The sequence below is a fragment of the Trichoplusia ni genome, chromosome 2 (assembly GCF_003590095.1).
Source record: "Trichoplusia ni isolate ovarian cell line Hi5 chromosome 2, tn1, whole genome shotgun sequence".
NCBI classification, from domain to species: Eukaryota; Metazoa; Arthropoda; class Insecta; order Lepidoptera; family Noctuidae; genus Trichoplusia; species Trichoplusia ni.
In genome coordinates, this window is record NC_039479.1 from 16910599 (window position 1) to 16932775 (window position 22177).

At 34.0% G+C, this 22177-nt stretch overlaps 1 protein-coding gene across 1 annotated transcript in view; it reads right to left on the reverse strand.

The window, feature by feature from the left end:
• Positions 1–10711, reverse strand: part of LOC113508452 (LIM domain only protein 3) — a 49551-nt gene extending 38840 nt beyond the window's left edge. The window contains exon 1 of the mRNA XM_026891518.1: positions 10411–10711. Within this exon, the coding sequence (XP_026747319.1) occupies positions 10411–10416 (6 nt within the window). The 5' untranslated portion in view covers positions 10417–10711. The remainder of the gene's footprint in view (positions 1–10410) is intronic.
• Positions 10712–22177: the final 11466 nt, after the last annotated feature.

Below are 22177 nucleotides of genomic sequence, written 5' to 3' on the forward strand. Positions count from 1 at the left end.
ACAGTTAATGATACAGTGCAAAAGCATGCTATATTTAGTAATATAATATTATCATGTTAAGTACCTAGAATGTAATAAATATCTTCGTGTGTGACACAGTAATCAGAAACGCTGTAACGTTGGTAAACTTACACAAGGCATATCACATTTCTGCAACTTCAAACATTAATTAATACGTCTTCGAATCCAACAATAGTCTATCGAAATACTTTATTAACTAACACAACAAATTGAAGACATCCTGTTTTCTATTACTTTTGTAATGGACAAAGCGAGCGGACATAATAAAATCCAGCCGGCGACCGTTACCTTTCACAATCAACAATAGCTTATTCAAATCATTTCCTGTGTAATCCTTAATCAAGTGGGCAATGAAAACAACTGACGGTAGTCGGTAAGCACTAAGTATCGGGCTGTAGTAATTTCGAGGACTGTTGGAAAGCGCCGGCCCACTGAACGTTCAAATTGCCGTAGCGTTGTGCGCGTTCCCGCTCGTTCATTACCGCCGCCCGATGTTTGCTACTCCACGAATCAAGTGAACTACAACATCAGGAAATGAACGATTTCTATGAACCACTGACGACTCTTATTTAGATACCCCTAACTTACAAAATTACGATTCATTGTATCTCGTTTATAGCTCTGCGAACAATAGCGAGGTAACGCAATAAATATTGTGCATTTCCCAATTGAAAAAATTAAATTAACTTAGTATTAAAAGTGTGAGTCATACTAATGAAAGCTATAACAATCAATGATTATGTAATCGAATGTAGAGCGTTATTTCTTTAAGAATGTAGAGTTATACGTATCTTACAATGAGTAAGAGAGTGGGAGAGAAAAAAACATCATTACATATTTTTTTATTAAGTGTTCTTTGCTCAAGTGCTAATTTCATTGTGACTTAGAGGTAAATAAAGTATAAAATGATGAGTCTCGCATAAGCTACGCACTTAATACTTTTTATCAAATCGCCTATTACATAGCAATTAAATTGTCTACAGTACAAGTAAAGATATCGATAAAGCACTAATCACTTCTGACGTAATTTATTTGTAAAAGCCAAGTTGTCCTACCGGAGCAAACAAAACGGCCTAATTGAGCACTTATGTCATCAGTGCGTCTGCTCGTCCAGCTAATGATGAAACCTACGAGTTACATAAAATACTCGAACGCAGAAAGATTTTCATTCTCTCGAGGGGTCTTCGTCGCTGGCGATCTGCAGCTTTGAAGCCTTTCGTGTTGATATATCCTGAATGCTCGTGAAAGGGCGTAATGGAACCTAAGCTGACGATTTGCTAATATTTGTTTATTCCTGTTATATGTCCGAGTCATAGTTATGTGTGGAAAATGAGCAATCAATTATTACCGAAATTAATTAAGAGTTCAGAACCCAAATAGCTTAACATAGTCCTTGTAATGTGACGAGAGGTTTACCTACTCAAACTCCATTGTCCATCCGTCTATCCGACTGTTACCAGGATGCTTCTCAAAAACCGTTGTACTTAAAAAGATTAGATTTTTACAAATGATGCATTTCTGTTGTCGCTATAATGAAGAAAGATAGAATACATTTTTTTGAAGAGGTTTAAAACAAAAAAAAAACATCATATTTTGATAACGACAAGGAACCTTCGTGCGCGAACCCGATTCGCACTTTGCCCATTTTTTCCCCTTAACACGAAAAAATCAAGTATAAACACGGGCACAGTTTGTTACCCTAGTAAATGTCATCATGGAAGTATTTGCATAAAATCTGTCGGCTGAGCCCACAGTTACAAACTTTCGACTATACTTAAAAAGCACTAAAATCGAAATGAGCTATAAACGAGCGACCCTTATTTTGGTAGACTCGACTTCCCGATTAATTTTACGTATAAATCGACTTTTACAAGTTACAACTTTTAAAACTTAAAATTAAAAGCTTAACATTTTTTTTTGAACGAGTGACATTTTTTCAAGCAGATATGAAGTCATTCATTTATCTTTTGAAATTCGAATAGGTTAAACTTTTTTTATTGTGGCCTTAAAATTGAACTTTTGGCGCCAACTGATATGAGTGTTTTTGTTGATTGACACAGATAAAATATAGTTGTGTTAGACGAAACTCTTTTTTTTATAGGCCATCAGTCAAATCGAAATAGTGACTTTATTCATAATTAAAAAGTGTTTTATCTTTTAAATAGGTAGGTACGAAAGAACTAGATAATAAGACATAAACAATTTTATTGCTTATTTGCAGTAAGTAACATTATAAACATAATTATTTTTGGAGCCCTCCTTGGCCTTTGAATAATAACAAAGATACTAAGAATTTGCTAATGAATTATTAGTTTGTTACGTTATTCAAATTATTTATTTTATCTAGTATTTTGATTATAAATCCAGTACCCTTGTAATTCACATTAATTCACCTGTACAAATAATATGTTTAGCAAAAATTTGAGGTCGACCCTAAATAAAACTTTATACAGCCAGCTCTCTATTAAATAATAAAATTACTAATTTGTTTTTTTATTCCCTAGTCTAAGATATTACGTAATTTAACTGTGTGTTATATTTTTTTTAGTAATATGTTTTTTTTGGCGGGCTCTCAAACAGACTTCAAGCTTTCAACAAACACGTAAAGTTTGAGTCATTTTTTTTTTCATTGACTCTAAACACGTCATTCTCTCATACGAATAAAAAGGTTCCAAATTCGAACCAAGACATTTTTTTCTGTACTTGACATTATGTTGCTATCTTCGCCACTACTTTCTTTCTTCTTTATCAGTGGCCAGTGTTGGCCAGTGATAAATCTACAATAATATTGTACTTGACATTGTACTTTTTTACTCATAAGTACTAGTGGCCAGTAGTAACAGTACTGTGTGTACGATAATGACGTTTATTGACGTCAAGCGGCACATTGTGAGTAGATAACCTACGGTCGCGACTTCCGATCGAGACTGAGCTTCATTCACTGGGCTTTTAAAGTTCAATGATGGCGGAAATGACGACGGACACTAATAAGACATGTGTAGATATAGTTTGGTAGGTTGAATGTACTTTTGTTTTTCGGAAATATGTTATTTTAGTAATTCTGAAATTAAAAATACGAATACAAGCATGAGCGACTAAAAACTGATTCGTGTTTAAGTTTTCGGCCCTATTACTTTTTCTAGGTAAATATTGATTGTCTTTTCCAAATAAAATCGAATGTAAGAGGCGTGATTTTATTCTACGCAATATGAAAAAGTTAGAAATTGTGTTTTTCGCTTTTAGGAAATATACAAGCCGCCGATTGAATTCCCGTGAAATGATGGAAACAAAACAAAACAATGCAAATACAGATTCCACGAACCTCCACTCAATCAGTAACAGTACGGTTTATATTCACTTTATTGATTTTGTTAAATAATAATACTTCAGTATTACAACTATTGTTCCACTTCGCTTTAAAATGACCTACTTAGCCTCATTATAACGCCAACCCGCTGGCTTAAAACAAAAACAAATCTTAAAAAAAAACATTAAGATAAACAAAATATTTCTAATTTCAAAACTAACAGCGTACCAACCTCGGTGCGTGTTAATATAATATACACATGTTATTGTATGAAGTTTCTGACGTGAATAAATCTAATTGAGCTAATGAAGGAGGAATTTCTTAATTAGTAGTGTTTCGAACGAACCATAGGCACACGTAGTGTACCGAAACGGGTTAATTACGACCGATAACTCTTTAATTAACCTGCCTAATAACAGAGTATTTGCATTCAAGCCAATTAGGGAGTCGACGAGACCGATAGAAAATATTATTTACTCGTGCGCTGCCGTCTGTTGGGAAACTCGAGGTTTATGGGAAGGTGTTCTAGAAAAACAAGCAAGGAGTCTGCCATCACTTAAAGTAACAGTTTGACACTTGAAGAAGTGAGACAGATATAACACATTGTAGAGCGGCATCTCTGTTCCACTCAGTTCTACTATAAAACGTTATGGTAGTCCGTCAGATAGTGTTTTTACGCATCAGGTACTTGGCTTTTACCATATGTCAGTTTTCCTTAATCGAGTCAAGCACCTATTTAAGGAATACTAATGGAAATCCCGTGCATATGATTAATTAAATCATCACAGAAATGACAAAACTTTCCAATTCGTAAACATTTAATTACTGGTATTGCATTATGAAATATGTAACATAGAAAAGTATGAAATTGCTGCGCTTTGTAGACTAAAAATCCCCATAACTTACAAAATCTATTGGTTCAATTTGAAAACAGAACTGTTAGTATATCTAACTACTGAAAACATACAGACATTCTCAATCAAACCATCTCCAGAAATAGAATGAAAACCATACCCTTCGAAGTTGATACGATCACAAAACTAGGTTACAGACGTTTGAACGCTTCTAGATGTTACTTAATCTCGTTATGTCAGATCAGAGGATATGGATGAAATCTGATCTTGAAGAGCAAAGGCGCTACTATGAACGAATGGAGTATAGAGTACTATTGCTAGCGGTGTGCGAGCGAGAGACCGCTATGGCTTCAGTAATACGCCGTCTTGTTTCCACAATTGTTACAGCTCGATATTAAGATATCATAGTGTGTTTAAGCACAGACTGATGAAATAGTTTTGTTTAATATAACTGAGATATTACATACACATTTTACAGTGAACAGTAATAAAATCTCACAGCACATTAATAAAATACACGCCTAAGAAATACAGGAAAAAAAATATCGCAACGCTATCAAGTATCAATATCAACAAAAACAATTAATTATATCAAATGATTTCGAATAATTAAGCCGTTAATTGGCTTAATGACCGACATACACAAAAATAATGTAATCTGAGTCCACAAACACGATGTACGCAAGTCGTTGTACGTCAACATACGTCATACGTCACACCACTAAGGTTATCAGTAACGGGCCCACAGCCGATGTCCTAATGAGGGACTCGGGGTTAAGAGTGTTAAGACGACTTTCTAATTACATACACACATATTATGAACGTATGAACATTTGTGTTAATGAGCGGACAACACTCAACTAGATCTCTTGTTATCAGATTATTGACTTGAGTCACGTTTTGTTGTCTAACTTATTTTTAATTGTATTTACATAGTAGAAATTCTGTGGATATTTGTCCTTATTTTATTAGTCTCCATAGTTATTAATAGTTTAAGTGTAGGAATAAAAAAACTTTGTCAGATACTTTGCAGATACATTTAGTTTCAATTCAAGCGTTAACAATTGCATATATTATTTGATTATTTCAATATTGAGAGTAACTTCACAGATAAGTCTCAATTCAACTCTTTATAACGCTGCCGTCTTTGATTCGGCGTGCGCGCATTCAAAGTCTACACTACACTGTAAATATTTTTTTTCAACGTTTATTTTTTTGCAGAACATTATAAATAAAATTGTCTGTTTCATAAAATCATGCAAAAAGTTCCTTATAGATTTTGTAAACAACGTTAGTATACTCGTTGATGCAATCAGCGTTTATATTAATTATGACTACAACATAGCGTCTCTTTGAAAGTACGACTATTAAAAAGTAGTTGCTATCAAACAAGCTTACCTTAATAAGTTAATTATAAAGTAATCTTCATATAAAAATGCCTACTAAGTCCCTTCCCCATCAAATTAATAATATTGCAGTTGTTAAAAAGAGACGAAGCTATATACCTCGTAGCGCGCTGTCGCACTTCCACAATGAGTATCTATTTCACACTCATTACTATCGTTAATTAAAATATAATTATGACGGCAATGTGTGTGATATTTTTTAATACGTCCATTCCTTTCATTTAACTACGTGTGTAAAAAGAGACTATGTTAATACGAAGATTATTATTTAAAGTATACATACGTTAAAATCGTTTCTGCATTTATATGCTTGGCACAGGTCTTTTCGATATAAAGCAGGTTTCCAATAATTATTACTTTATTGAGTATAGAATCGCCTCTTCTTTATAGATTGGACAAAAGTAGTCTGAATTTTCTCTTATTATCAAAATGTTTTTATTCGCTATTGTATGACAAACAAAGAGATTTAAAGGACGAATAAGATGCTTTCAGATAAATGTTTGTAACTCAATCCGCGCTGTTGTAGTGGCTTAAAAATTCTCATGCTCAACATAACACTGATATTTAATTTAAAACATTTAATTATATTTGCCGAAAGAGTAACATTGCTCTTTTACCATGCCCATTTACCGTCTTCCATAGCAAATTCAATAATCATTTTATTAACTGATTCATTAATTTATCCTTACATTAGTGTTGAGCACATTATCCATAGTGCTTGCATTTCCTACTAATTAGCTAAGATTATCGATTTTTCTTTATCCCATAATCCCGTCCCTAACAATAATAAAACACCGCGTGGGACGCTAAGCATCTTTCATTATGATCAGTACTGAGCACGGAATGTTGTGAAGTCTGCAGTAAAAGATCGATACTTGTAAACTCGTGTAAGGTAAGGAACACTTAATGCAACACGAGAACGAAGAGACAAGAGTCGCGGCCCTAATTAAATACCTAAGTAACAAGAGGAAGCGCCCGCCACCGCTGCTGAAAAACATAAGCCACACCAACAACCTAATTACTGGTGACCTTCGCTCAGGGCTACCACACTCATAGCGCACAATTAATTTGAATTTGAGTTTGTGGAAAGAGGTTTGATATCGATAGAGTCGTGATATTTAGTAGATAAAAGATATGTAACCTCTTCGGTTGTTTAATGTTACTTATAGCAAAGAGGTTGGATAGTCAAAAGATTATGGAAGAAATTGCGAGGGTTTTGAACTTACTCAATTGAATAGTATAAAAAATCTGAATCAAAACAAAAACACTCCTTTTTCTACAATCAAATAACATCATCAAAATTCAATAGATCTCACTGACAGGTACGTTATTGGATACAAATTGAATTTGCAAATTAAGCTGTACCAGTGAGGTGAGTGAAACAGTTTAACTCTTTTTTGTCAATTACGTTATTGGTACGAAACGTATTTTGTTGAGTGGTCCTCGCTCCACGATTAGTTTTCCGGTTCGATAATCAATTTAGTTATTTAATTTACCATAAATATTAGTATTGAAGTTACATTACATTTATTTAAAAAAAGACTGGAATATAGATTTCTGTTAGATACTATTCCTGTCTTGTTACAGCTTTTCTTTCGTTTAGTGTCTAAATTTATTGTCTTTCCTTCGAATGTTATCAGAGTTAATGAGTTAGTGCTTATCAAAACGATTAGAATTTTTATCTTCAGGAAATTGGTCATAATATATATCTTGTCAATATTTAAATTACGCAGCTCTGTCAATCAAATCCGTAAGATATTCAATAAAAACTACATCTGTCAGTCAAGCCGTCACTTGAAAAAGTGATAACCCTAGCACAACGTCAACATCCGTTTCTCTAGCTAATTTATTTGTAGTACGGCGAGGAGGCTGCAAGCCAGACCAATTAGTGCGCGCGGTGACCCTGCGTCCCGCGCCGAGGACCCGCTAATGACAACCCTAGCGAGGGTCACATGTCACTTTAATTATTTTTAATGAAACAAATAAAAAAATAACTTACGACCGAGAACGCTCGCTTTTTTAATATATTTTTGGGTGCCGTAAGCAGACTAATTAGTATTTAAAGCTGGGTTAACGTGAACGCGATTATGTAGTTAAAGTGGAATAAAAAGGAGAGGCGTGTAATGTAAGGTGCCTTCCGTACATTATTGTTGCCAGTTACATTTCTATTAGAAACTATTCAAAAATTCAATTATAAGGAGAAGATGTTATTAACATTATGGACTTGTCAGGTAAATTAACAATGTACAGTGAGAAATTTAATACGGGAGTAGTAAAGTACAGGCATTTAATAGAAATTCCGCCTGAAGAGAAAATATTACGATATTATGAAAATTCGTAGGTTCGCGGTCACGATCATCCGGTGGACCAATCAGGCCTGATTAATTTATCCTAACACCCATGCTAATTAAAGCCGGTTTATTAATTAGCCCAAATTAATTAATGGAAATGCACTAGCACATTGTGCTAAAATATAATTTTGACATAGCTAATTGAACATTAAAATGAAATTAATTTATTATGCGGCTCAATTATTAAATATTGATTGACGTAACAATAGAGATATGTTACCTTTATAATGGAACCAGCTCACGGCCGTTAATTAATTCTAAATCATTACTCATATTTTTCAATAAATTATTTCTATAATATACCGCATTCGCATTGAATCCTCCTCTTATTACATTTCGGCAGTAAAAATACTACCACTAAATCGTAAACAAAAGCCAATAAAGATTTAATTCTTTTTTTAAGTATGTAATAAATAGAAAAATTATATCCTTAATTACTCAAATTAATCCTCATCCTATAAAAATAATCGCAACTTCAAGAACAAAAAATAATAAAACATCGATAAACGAGTAGAGCGTCGTTAATCCATTTTGTATAAACATTCATTATGCGTAAGATAAGCAATAAAATGTTGTCCATTAATTGTGCACGGTAATTATAAGAACACAAGGAGGCAGTGTTTATAATTAAAACGAATGAAGCATTGCTACACTAGCTGGTCTAGTGATGTAGCTCTAATGAGCTACTTGCTAATTAGAGAATAAACAAGCGGATACGGGATTCTAATTGGCTTTTGGGACAACCATGTCGCGCTCAGCGCAACAGCCGCGCCGTCTTTTTATAGCAAAAAGATGCTTTCTTGGTTTTGGTGTTTCGTGTAACAAGGACTTTTTTTAGAAACGTTTTTTTATGCGTAAACTTTATACTGAGAGCTTTAAAGTTTGAATTTGGTTTTATTACGGTAAACTGGGGTGAAAACAAAAGAATCTGACGATTATTTAGCTACCAAAAATAAATTGTAGCTAAAACGTTACTATTACTTTTGATTTATTGATGAATAACTTATTTTATAACTTAGAACCAGTTTCTAAGCCTACACAATTAAATAAAAAGTTGCATGTCTATAACTGTGTTTTTAAAACGAAATAAAAAGTTGGAAATATAATATTGTACAGCAGTAAAGCCGTTTTCTTGGAGATTGATAATAAATGTTATTTTAGTACTAATTAGCTTTCCCGATAACGATGTTGAGCTTAACTCGAACGCTGTTCCTTTTGTAAGGAGGTTTTATTTCATGTTTTTATTCTTTTTGAAATTATGACCGATTTGATCTTGATTTATTTAACTTTTTATAGCCAGTATTTCTCCCCTTTTAAGTTGTTTAAATTTTATGTGACTCAAAAGTTCATGTAGAAAAGTTGTAATGAATATTACATTAATTTAGTAAATTCCTATAAATAAAATGTGATTTTTAAGTAGGCAGGTATTCTCTTAAAATAGTTTTTTAGTTCCTTGCTTGTAATTACTTAGTGACCTTGCAAAAATAACTTTTTACTCCTCAAAAAGTTTCGTACAAAGATAAGTTTAACTGAAAATAGGCAATACAAAAACAACTATACCTGCTATCTAACATGTTTTTATAAAAAATAACATTCTAATTGTTCTCATTGCCATGGGAAACAATTTATAAAAGTTTAAAATAAACTGTGTGATAACTTCCAGTTGTTATCAATTTTATTGGCATAACTCACCGGAAACTGTCAGTTGGTTAAATACGAAGCCCTTATCAGATACGTACTAATGCGTGCTTCAAATAGTTTCTTTATAAAAGTAAATTAATTCATTTGTACTCTGCTAGAGTTTAGTTAGTAGTAAGTTTCGGGTCATGTTTCAAATTTGAAATGGTTATTCGACATATTGTAACTTTGTTTTAGTATTTTTTTATCAGTTATTTGATGTTTTGTTGCCTGCTTGTTTGTTTTGTTGCAGTGAAATAGTTATATTTTTTCGCTCTTGATTTAGTCATTGATTACTTAAACAGACTGATATGAAAAAATCGTCACACTTTATAATAGTTTGTTGGCGACAATAGAGAATTTAAATGTAGTACTATTAAATATTCTAAAATGAACAGTAAGTTTCAATTTAATATTTAAGCCTGAATATATAACAAAAAATATTTGTCTAAAACAATCAGTGAACACTTGAATTTTGTTGGCATGATTCATAAACTTTAACTCAAATTAACAACTATAAAAAAGTTGGGTAAAGTGCAATAAAGAATCATTACTAAATTATATTAGCTACTGGAAAGTATCCCTCAAAGCGATCGTAATCTATGCAATAAACTAATTAGTAATTAGTTTAAAAAGCATAGTCGCTGCGTGGCTCCACTCCAGCGACTTAATAGTTTTCCAAAGTGTGCGAGTCCGGTGGTAGAGATCATTAAGCGACTCTTCAAACCTGTCGCCGCATTACACTAATTGACGCAATTAGAGGGATTGCCGAACGGAAATAAAAGTCGGCTCACCTTCATGAAACGCCGGCCCAGCCAATTAGCCTAGCAACTCGTAATTAGCCTCTTCAAAACACTCTTATGGTCGATTAGTCTTTACACAGTAGGGTAAAATTCACAGCACAGAAAATTTTTGTTCATTTTTGCGTGTTCGAAAAAAATGTTTTTCACCGCACTGAAAAGTTTTGTCGCGATCGCGTGCCGGTACGGGGGCTGTGAGGACGAGACGTGCGCTCACCGCGGCCGCCACGGAGCGAATGCGCGGGTCGTAGCGGGAGGAAGCCGCCACACGCCGTCGCCCGTCAGCCTGCGCTAGGCGGGGTGTGATGCCCTTCCTTTTCCCGTGCGAAAGCCCCGCACTTGTGGAGCTTTTCGCACAAAGCCGGCGCGGTTGTTACGGCCTTATGTATCTAGAACGACGCTTAACTCCGTAAGTGGGCAGATTTCGCGCGGTATCGCATTTAGGCCTAAGTAAAAATGATACTGAATCAAATTATTATTGGTCAATCATTTAACTTAAAGATGCGCCTAGGCTGCAATGGAAACTATTATTACTGCCATTGCCATATAAAATACGTTAAATTTTGCGCAAGCTAGGACACAATTCATCATTCATTCATCATTCGCTATTAGTCATAAAACTAACAACTCGCTCATTTTTTTATTCAACATTTCCTCTACGTACCTTTTTCAATATAATTCTGGACATTAATTCAACATTGACTCTGATGATTCTAAAAATGTCTCGCAAAACTGCCAATTATTCATAATAATAACAAGAATATGGAGTAAACGTTCTCATATAAATAAACATTATTTGACGGAAATAGAAACTATGACTTAAGTGCGACGTCATGCACTTCATGTGAATCGCCTTAAGGTTAAACATGTTCTTCTAGCGAAGTAACTGGCAATTATAAACAACGCGAAGGATGGCCCATTCATCATTGATAAGTCCTCGGCGACATCTCATTCATTGCATTGTGGCAACACTGCCAGCCAGCCCCATCGGAAGCGATAGCACAACCCTACTACAACATTTTTAATCTGCACTCCGTCTTTAAATAATGTCTCCAACCTGTTTAAAGTTCATTAAAAAACAAACGAAATTAAATTTTAAATTTCATACAGAATTCGGAATTTTATTTTACCATTGCGGTTAAATAAAGAAACAGAAACTATTTGTAACAGGAATTTAAATATTATATGATTTCAAAGTTGATATTTGAGGAAGAAAAATTCTAATGCATGCACCAATATTTTGTTTGCGGTAAATTTTTACTTATTGTTAGACAATTTTTGTTTAAATCTTGTATTGTACTGTATCAATTATAAGCATACAGTAATATTGAATGCGGTTTTCCTCATCCTCGCGGTTTGGTTCGCAATGATAACTTATTAATACATCTATCTACCTATTATACAATTTAACTTAACAAAAATACTTCATTTTTGTGGTTTGTACAGTACAAAGTTTAAATAATGAAAGTTGATGATAGTCTCTAACATTTTTTTCATAAATCCTACTGTTGAAGTTAGCATACTTTTGATCTTTCTTCATGAGGACTTCTTAAATATTGAACCTGCTTTGTAAAATTATTTGCCTTCTTACTTATTTTTAAATGGTGGAAAGGGTTGAATTTCTTTTAAAGCTTACACAGCACAAACTGAAAGATTATAGTCATTACTTTATTAATTAAAAGTTGTGCTTTAAATAGAGCTCTTGATTGCGTTTTAATGACTACTATAGATAAGTGAAGAACATTTAAAAACTCCATATCATTATTTCAATACATCGTTCATTTAGCAATCAAATCAAGCCGGTATAGCTACGTACGATCTCACGTGTTAATAATAAATATTACGAAGACTTATATAACGTGAGATCTCGTTTAAAAGATAGAGAAAATAAATGTATTAGCTTGACCGTTTTAACGCTTAGCACGGCTATGAGCTATATTATACAAAAACGTTATAAATGCATTATTCTCCACTTAGTCCAGTACCTGCTACCACATTATAAATCAACACTGTTGCAATTGCGTGAAAGAGACAATGCTCTACATTTTGTAATGCGCCATCCCATTTCAACAAGTTTTACTTTACGGGGTGGTTGCAGGCCCCAGTCTTGTTATCATTTTATGGTGGCACTTCTGCATAGAATCAATTAAGTCCACGTAAAAGGGGTGCAATAAAGAATGATTTATTACAGAGACCCATAATAGTTTTTAATTATATTTCAAGAGGGTACCATTGTGATTGTGTGGAAAAATGCTAATACAATGTTGTACTTCTTTTCAATTAAGTGGAAGTCTAAACCTGTAGTTGTCAGCGGTTAGCTAGAATTTCACCCTTAACTGGTATCTTTTGATAGTTAGGTCGCGTTGCAAAAAGGTGATCTATAGTGGTTCCGATGGTCTTTGTCGAATATGAATAGGTTTTTTTTGTGTTACATTGAAAGTTAAATATGTAACGGCATAGGGGTTCAAAGATCACAATCTTATTTAAAAAACATATGATTTTATAACGAAACGCAGACTATTAAAACTGTATTAGAAAATAACAGTTTATATAAGGAAAATTGGCAATAGAAATGCAAATTATGATTGCCGTTTCAATCTCATAAGTTAACGATAATTCAAAAATAGAATCAGCATGAAGATTCAATGCTAATGAGTCTTTTTTACATCCAAAGAAGTTTTTATTCAACGGTAGGCCAGTTGCGTCAAAAAAGTAATTTATAAAGACTTGATTAAGTTAAGATAGAATGAATGAAGAATACCAAGCGACTCATAATACAAGTTAACACTTACGTGAATACGTTTAAATTGCGTACAAACAAATCAAAACGAACGCAAGGCGTTCTGTGTCAATTTGCGATCCATTCAGTTCACGTTCCGCAAAAATTAAGGGGTGTGTAGCGATGCTAAATGTATCGATATATTGTAAAAGCTATTTAATCGATACATTCTAGAAGATATGTAACTTTAGTAGGAGAAAGAGAGGTAAGATAGTTTTCGTGTTTTATACCTCTTAGTGTTAAATAATGCCAGTTTGTATACGTCCCAATGCTGGGCACAGGTCTATTCCAATATAGGAAAGGTTTGTGGATTGATAACGACGATGGGTCACAATAGGTTGGCGATTTGAGATTCCAGTATTCGGAATCCAGGTTTCCAGGTTCACGGTGTTTTTCTTCACAGTTACTGAAGTCTTAGTACACATAACTTAAAAAGGTCTTATGTACTTTGATGCATATATATCAAAGCCGCTACTCTACTCTACTAATGCCTGTTAATTGATAACAAAACTAAAATTACTATATTTGAAATAGACGTAAGAACTTTTAGTTAATTTATTTTCGTCATATAAGTCAAACAATATAAGGAAACAATTACATACTGATAGAATTCAATGAAGCACAAAAATAACACTGTTTACACAATTCAGCTGCTGTAGCTGCACCGACTTAACTAAATTCACTTGATATTATCATTCACACATTAAAAATGTACGAAAATAACAAATTTTGGGAATTTAGAGGAAATATTCTCTATCTTCCTTTTATGAACAGTCAAACTTATCAAAATCATTTTGTCCGTCGGTCTCTTGCCGCCGGTTCGCGCTCTAGAAATTATTGGATGCATGAAAACATCAACTTATGTGCAAATATTATTGTAAGGTATTTTATCTATATATTATTACATCATAATATGTACAAAGGCTGGTTTAATGCCTCAGGCAGTCTTCTTACAGTCTATTTTCCCATTTAATAGAGATATAAATTCATTTATAAATTACAAAATCGTTAATTGAGTTATAAATACTTTTGAACGATAAAAATACAAATCTATTTGCATATTCATTACAATTTATCAATTTAATGGTCATATTTTTACATATTGACTCAAAGAATTATAATTAGAGTTATCTTTTACTCGTTATTAACGCTAACTGACAACGAAACGCATTTATCATTAGAAGCTAACAACGAGCTACATGCATACGTCAATTATATCTTGTAAACGTCAAACTAACAAGTCGTAGAATATGAAACTTGTCTGATACAAAACTCATCGATAAATCTTGGTAACATCACTACGAGCGACCCGAACAGGGTTGGGGAAACGTATTGACGCATTCATTTTCTATACACATTTAATTTATTGCCGAGTAACTCGAGACATGTACGCTCACAAATCAAGCGGGCTTTTACGCGTTTTCAGCGGCGTTTTGTGAGCCACTCGCTCGGAAGCGCCCGATCCTGACCGAAAAGGGTTACTATCAAAGCCCCCTTATGAATGAACAAAAAGTTAAATCTTGTATTGACGGCTCAAATCTTATTCTATTCATGAGGCCCATTCAAAGACTATAGTTTCAAAATGACTTGAATGACGCCCCTGTATAGTCGGCCTGGTTTTGATGAATGGCATGTAATTTCTTATTTCATTTGATACAAACATAACCTGTTTTATTTATTGTCCGTATTATATGTGATTCATTTTGAGTATTGTTTAGCTTGGTATACATTGTTACTCATTCATTGGTGTTGTACAGAATTAATTATGAGTTTCGAAAATGAAATTGCTAGGTTTCTAAAGTTGTGTGGGTTGTTTGAGCTATAAAAGACTTTAACCGAAAACGGTAACAAATAAAGGTTTTTACCACAATGTATTTATAGTATGAGAGTCACTAATTTTCGTAAAAGTAGAGAACGGAAATACGCATCAGGAATACATAATTCTATTGAATACTCTATTGAATAGAAACATTATTAATTACACCTATGTATCAACGATCAGTTTACTCACATTACGCTTTCAATTTCAATTACAAAGCTGTTACTGATTCAACAATCCACGCGTGAAAAGGCTAATATTTCTTCCGAAACAGAATTATAACCTTAAGTCCGATTATCCTTAGAAAAAACGGGCATTCGTTTCGTCGGCGTTCCCGGCAGCTTTCATTGAATTCGACTTAAACCAATTAATCACTCTTATCGGGTTGTTTCCTTGAGTTTTTCGACAAAGGGATCGTCGACTGGCCATTGAGCCGTTGTTGTGGGGTAAACGCGACTATTGTCGGCCCTCGTGAGCTGTTACCGACCATTGTTAGCCATTGTGCGCTAAACTGATGACGTTGGTACGAGAGGTGACTAAGAACACGATTAGTCTTCTGTTACATTTGAGAGAGCTTTACGTGTTTAAGATTACTTTATGTAATTCACTTGAAGGAGTGTATATGACTTGGTAGTAAGCTGACATTCACATAGCTACCTTTTTTCATCAGGCTGCTTTTGTACTGCTGGGCACAGGCTTCTTCCCATAATCTACTAAATAATTATTAATAAAACTATCCATAACCCTTATTAATAAACACAATCCCAACTGCTATACAAATAAAAAGTATTTTAATAAAATGAAAAAATGCTAATTATCCATTCAGGCATTTATATTGAATGTCTAAATTTCAATACTGACAACATATAATACATTCAATAATGTTCTCTCCCGTCACTAATTAGTATTACATTTCAACCGGATTGCATATACTAGGAACATGAATTCATTGATTCATTAAATTCACGATTTAATTAGATGTATCAGTTTCTGCAACAATGTCAGTTAATTGTGTTAAGGACTCTGTTGTTACTAATAATCGACAAGACTAATTAGTCTATATAAACTTAATTAATAAGAATTACTACTATATTCCTGTTTTAGAACTATTGCTACATTGCTGTAGACTTGCCAAAACAAAGCACTATTCATTTGTACCAAGGCATGCAACTTTGAAAACCTTACTGACTCTGTTTCTCTTCCATATATTTCCAGACAACCTAAATATGCTCTACATGAGTTGAAATTTTATCACTGGTGTTGCTTGTCCTTTCCTTCTTTATGGGGTAAGAATCTTCACCTGTTCCTTCATTAGGCTTTTGTCTCGCAATGAAACATATGCATACAGTATATTGCTCTATTACGATACACGTAGAAAAGCCTCTAATTTCTTCCAAAACAAATTCAGCTTAAATTTCGTTTCGAAGTTCAGAAGAAGCTCGCCCCATTATGCGTAGCTTAGCGGCTCTTCAAGTCTTCGCTAAGAAAACAACGAAACTGGTATTTGCATAAATTAAACGAAAGCACCTTTCGCCAGTTTACAAAGTGTGCTAATGACGGCTTTAGGTTCTCACGCGAACTGATTCCGTATCACGTGATCGTATTAACTCTGACTGCTCATTAAACACCGCCTTTTTATTATTACCATTTTAAATGGTTTTTCGGGGTTGTTCCATACTGTTTTAATTTGAAGCCCATGAAACCTTGTAGAGTAAATGTAGCTACATTACAACCTACTGTAATCTTTCGTAAATGTAATGCTTGTTAGGAATAAAATAACGAAATAGTCCATGTGCAGTCTGGAAGTAGAGCAGAGATTTGGGGATAAAATTCCTATATACACCAGGGGAATATCAACAAAATAAATATAATCAAACAAATTCAAAGGAGTTGGCCCGCCTGTCCAGCGAAAATGTTGTCAGCGACTCTAGAAACTGTAACCAGTAACCTGGACAACACGATACCCCTTAGTCAGATTAGTTATAAGAATTTAAGCTTGTGACTACCCTAAACAACCGTAAAACATGTGTAAATATCAACACACAATTGGACGTAACTTCCGCAGCACTAAGGAACTCTTTATGACATAGATGGTCCACGGCTCAACCATATTTGACGACCTCCGTGGTCGAGTGGCGTACGCACCGGTTTCAAGGTGTCGCTAGCTCTGAGGTCCCGGGTTCGATCCCTGGTCGGGTCAATGTAAAAATTCACATTTCTACATTGTCTCGGGTCTGGGTGTTTGTGGTACCTTCGTTGTATCTGAATTCCATAACACAAGTGCTTTAGCAACTTACTTTGGGTTCAGAACAATGTATGTGATGTTGTCCGCATTTATTTATTTATTATATCAAGGATAGCTTACTCTCTTATCAATCATCTAATTCAGTTTTAGTTTAGCCACGAGCGCCTCAATAATCATCTTTAACTTAATACAAGTTTATTAAGTACAATGTCTAAGTAGGTTCCTATATAATTAAATACAATAGACAACAGTTAAGTAGAACACAGGCTGCGTCAACTCCGCATCACTTATTTGAATAATGCTCACTTAGTTGTTTAGATAACGCCTCCTCAACTTAAAGATTTCAATTAAGCGCCCCTTGCTGAGGGATTTAAAATTACCTTTCCAAAGTTACTTAATACGTTTCACTTAATTAATACGATAAACCTGTCTAGTATGAGTCGGATTTGCGAACTAAGGATTCCGTATAAATAGGTTTAAGGAAAATAAATTGGTTACCCATCAATTTTTTAACCGTAAGTATGTAAACAGTTGCTTTAACTCCTTTTTTATCTTCTTTTTCATCATTGGCTAAAACTTCAAGTAACTACTTGATCTAGCTATCATGGTTCCTTACATACAGCCTGATATCGGACGGAAGGATGGACGGATAGGCAGACAGCGGGGCCTCAGTCCGTTTTCACCCTTTGTATACGGAACCCTAATTTACGAATTAGTGACAAAAATACATAGAAGTGAAGTGGTTTGTTTCGTAAGATATTAATAGAAACCGCAGTCACCATGATCTCGATACTCAAATATCTAATTATATTTAAAACATAAAAACATCTGTGGATAATTAAAAAGTAAGGTCGTTACAAATAACCTTAAAGAGACAAAACAGTTCGATTTAGTGTTAAATAAAGTTTAAAATGTTTGTAAAAAATGTGATTGATCGTTTAGTGCGCATGATCAGTAGCCGTGACGTGTTATTGTTAAATAGCTCTAGCACCCAATATTATGATTAATTTAAGCTAGAATGTTCTTTTTTATGAGATTAAAATGTTCATTTTTATTTCTTTTTTTATACAACTGCCGCATTGAATAATTTTGATTCTTATTACAAACTTGATTACAAACACCCAATTCTAACTTCAAACTACAAACAATTAATTCTCATGCACAAAGACATCCAGACAGGACAAGCATTCGTGTATCAAAGAATTGCTTGTCTTACGCAGGGATCGAACCCGCGACACGTCGCGCTCTGTGGATTTTGGCGTGTTAACCTCAACCACTCGGCTCGTCGTGCAGTCAAATATTGTAAATTGAATTTCTTTTTTACGAAGATATACAGATGTCCTATCTATAGCACTTTAGCAACCTTCTTTTATTAAACTATTACTACTTACTTTTTTAAACGTAAAATACTAACCTCCTCAACGTTACGAAATAAAACAAGAATTACAATAAACAACGAGACAGTAAGAGTACATGCCGAAAAGAAAACCAAACAAAAGAAAAACAACAATATTTTTTTCTGTCACCGCATTTACGTAAGTATCTATTCGAAGTTTAAAACGAACGTATTACTACCGTAACAAGCTCCACGGACCACTGACAATAACTTCTGACAGCCATAAACGACAATAAAAAGTTTTAACATCCCTAAAATTCGTGCGAATCGAATCTCCACCATCGTGACATCAAAAAATTATGTACGGGGATTTAAATAATGAGATCAGTACCATGCCCTTGTGTTGTGCTTGATACCATGGGAAATGTAAACAGTATGGGGGCATTATACTTATAATCTACAAATTAGTTGACAAACAGCCAACGGGATAACCAAATATACCACAATCACGAAGATTTATTTCAGTAATCATCTTATAGTAAGTTATTTTTGAGAAATTACGAGATTTTTTTTTTAGATTTTTTTTAATAATATATGTAATTCCGTAATCCGTTCTCTGTCTTTCTGCAATGATCGGATAATTCTATGCATTTGGTATTATTACTTTGTCCAGTTAAGAGATGCTTGTAATTTCAGAAATACGAATATTCGAATGTACCATAGAACCGAAAGGTATACTCGTATGTTCATTGAGCCCTTGTATAAACACCAAGTTAAATATAATTGAAACGGCAGCGTCTAGGCGTAACAAAACAAATCTACATTCCATAGAATCCATAGCCGTAAGTAAACATAAAAACAAGAAAGACATGAAAAAAGAACAAATGAAGTCGGGCAACCCTCGCGTCACCGCTGCCCAATCGTCCATTCAGCACGCGGCGTGGCCATAAAATTAAATAAATCCGTTATTTTTCAGAGTGAGAAATGTTCGGGCGGGAGGCGCGCCGGTCAATCGGCCGGCACGATAACGGCCCACATTTGTAAAGATTTTGCCGGCCCACGCCGACCGACGTTATTCGCCGGACTTGTGGCCATACGTTTATGCAGACTTGTAAATGAGACAGAGAAGTCAATAGGCCGTTTCCTTAAAACTTGTCAAATACTTGCTCCCGAAATGCACGAGTCAGATTATATTTAAGCCCCAATTAAATAATAAAAAAAAATTGGCAAATGGCAGATGGAAATTCACTTTCAAAAATATTTCTCTTCACTCTCTTGATTAAATTGACTTTATGACAGACTCTTACATAATCTTAAAATGTCTGAACTAACTTCTCGTTACATTTCTAAATTGTTTGACAAAGATCATTGATCCTAGTTTATTTTTTATTTTATTTTATTAGGGAAACAAACAGATATTATATATAAACAATTACAATCATAATAAACTACACATAATCCAAAACAATTTCCACACTTAAACAATACATTCGCGCCAAGAATGTTAAACAGGTATGAAAAAGAGGAGAAAAAAAATATTTCAGTATCAAAAATAAATAAAAATAAAATTCTTCCTTGCATCAAACTAAAATGTTGAAGTTAGTTGCGACCATTCAATAGAAATTACCTTAAAGATTGTTCAGTTTTGTTTGATTAGAATAAATTCCTTGCATCACATATCTATTACAAATTTATACAACAACAATAATGATAACAATCGGAACACTCGTCTGCTCTATACAATTCTTAACTCTTCTCACATCATAAGGCGCGCACTGAGCTAGTGAAGCTAAGCCGCGAATAAATGAAAATTGATTTTAAGATTGCGTGGCCCCAGCCTCGTTGACAAATACACCGGCTTCTGCCCACGTATTAACTTAACTCCCCGCAGTAAACCCGCACTAACAGAAAATGTACTAACATTTACTAATAATATTGAAAAACTATTTCGTATTACGAGTCCCGTGTGATGCAGTGTTTTTAGTAGTCATTTGTTTTTATGTGGAACATAATTAGTGTTGTTAGTAGTGTGTCTAACTTTTGGTTTTTAATAGATAAATACTATTTTTTTTAAAGATATTCTTTGGCAAAGAAACGAAAATTCCAGCATGTAACATTTTTACCTCTTAATCCTAAAATTACTCTACCAGAAATCCGAAAAACGAACAGAAGTTAATATTTCATTTACTCACAAAAACGTCTCTACTTTCAACATCAGCGTACACGAAAAGTCTGAAAGGTAAAAAACCTGCTTAATGGATTTTGCATCAAAGTAAAATGAAAAACAACAATTCGTTTTCAGTCAACACTAACAATGAGGAACATTTAATTTAGGAACTGCAGAAGGCATAAAGGTAATACGGGTAGACCTGTGTATGCTAGCTATGGAAGCAAAATTATTGTGGGAAAGAGATGCCGCTCTACAACGAGTAACGATATTTCATGTTTTTTTAACTATATTAATATTTTTTAAGAGGTGGCGGAAGACCACAAGGTATTTATTGATACTGTTTTAAAAAGAAAACTGTAAAAAAACTTTTATCGGCGACAATTAGCGTCACCGTGAAGGGAGAGTTACGGGGCGAGCCTGTCGCCACACGTGACGTCACTCATCTGCATTCGCCCCGCTCTAAATTTAAATACAGAACTTTTCCTTTTGTTTCGTTTTTCTTCTGTTTTTGCGTCACATGGCCTGCGCAGACTAGCAAATATGTTTTTAATCACTGGCTGCTTAACTTAAGGGCTGCCAGGAAATTTTTGATTCGCATATGTACGTGGGTTTTGGTTTGACTCAAACGAGTTTCATACTTTACATAATAGATTTGATGACTCAATTGATGATTTTTTATACAATTGTTTAGTGATACATTTTGTACCAGTTTGATGGTAATTCAATCGGTTTCAACGAACACCTAAAATTAAAGACGATCAGGTTTGATCGTCTCTGTGGTCCTAAAGGTATGTAAAATTCTCGTTACTCTGTACTATATCTACTATAGATTAAGTATTAAATGTAAAAAATAGTCTTGTTAGATCCGCACCACAAACACCAACAGAAGCGTGACTGTCAATTATAAATCTGCTTTATAAAAGACCGACGTTGGTGACTATTAAATTTATAGAATTAAATGCTCACTAGCATCCATTATACGAAAACGTATTCATTCATTCAATACAAAGTAAAACTCCTTTCTAACATTACTTATGCAGCGTGAACGCATTACTGAACGAAACTAATTGTGAAAATTATAAAGCGAAGAATAAAAAAAAATCGTGAGAATACAACGGTGTGTAATGAGTTGGACAAAAAATGGACTGTTTAATATTGTAAAAGAGGGACGTGATTAAGTTTGGGGCTTAATATCCGTCGGGGATGCGCAAGACATAATGCATATCTACTGTAGGGTTGGCACGCGGTATGATTTCCAATTAAATTTAATATTTTAAATGTGAAATTGTATTTTTTGTCTGGGTTTGAAGTTAAGTAACTAAAGTGTTTTTTTTTGTCATGTAACATATTTGAGACTCTTGTTTTAAAATATAGTCGAGAGCGAGACGTAAATCACCCATATTTGTTGACAA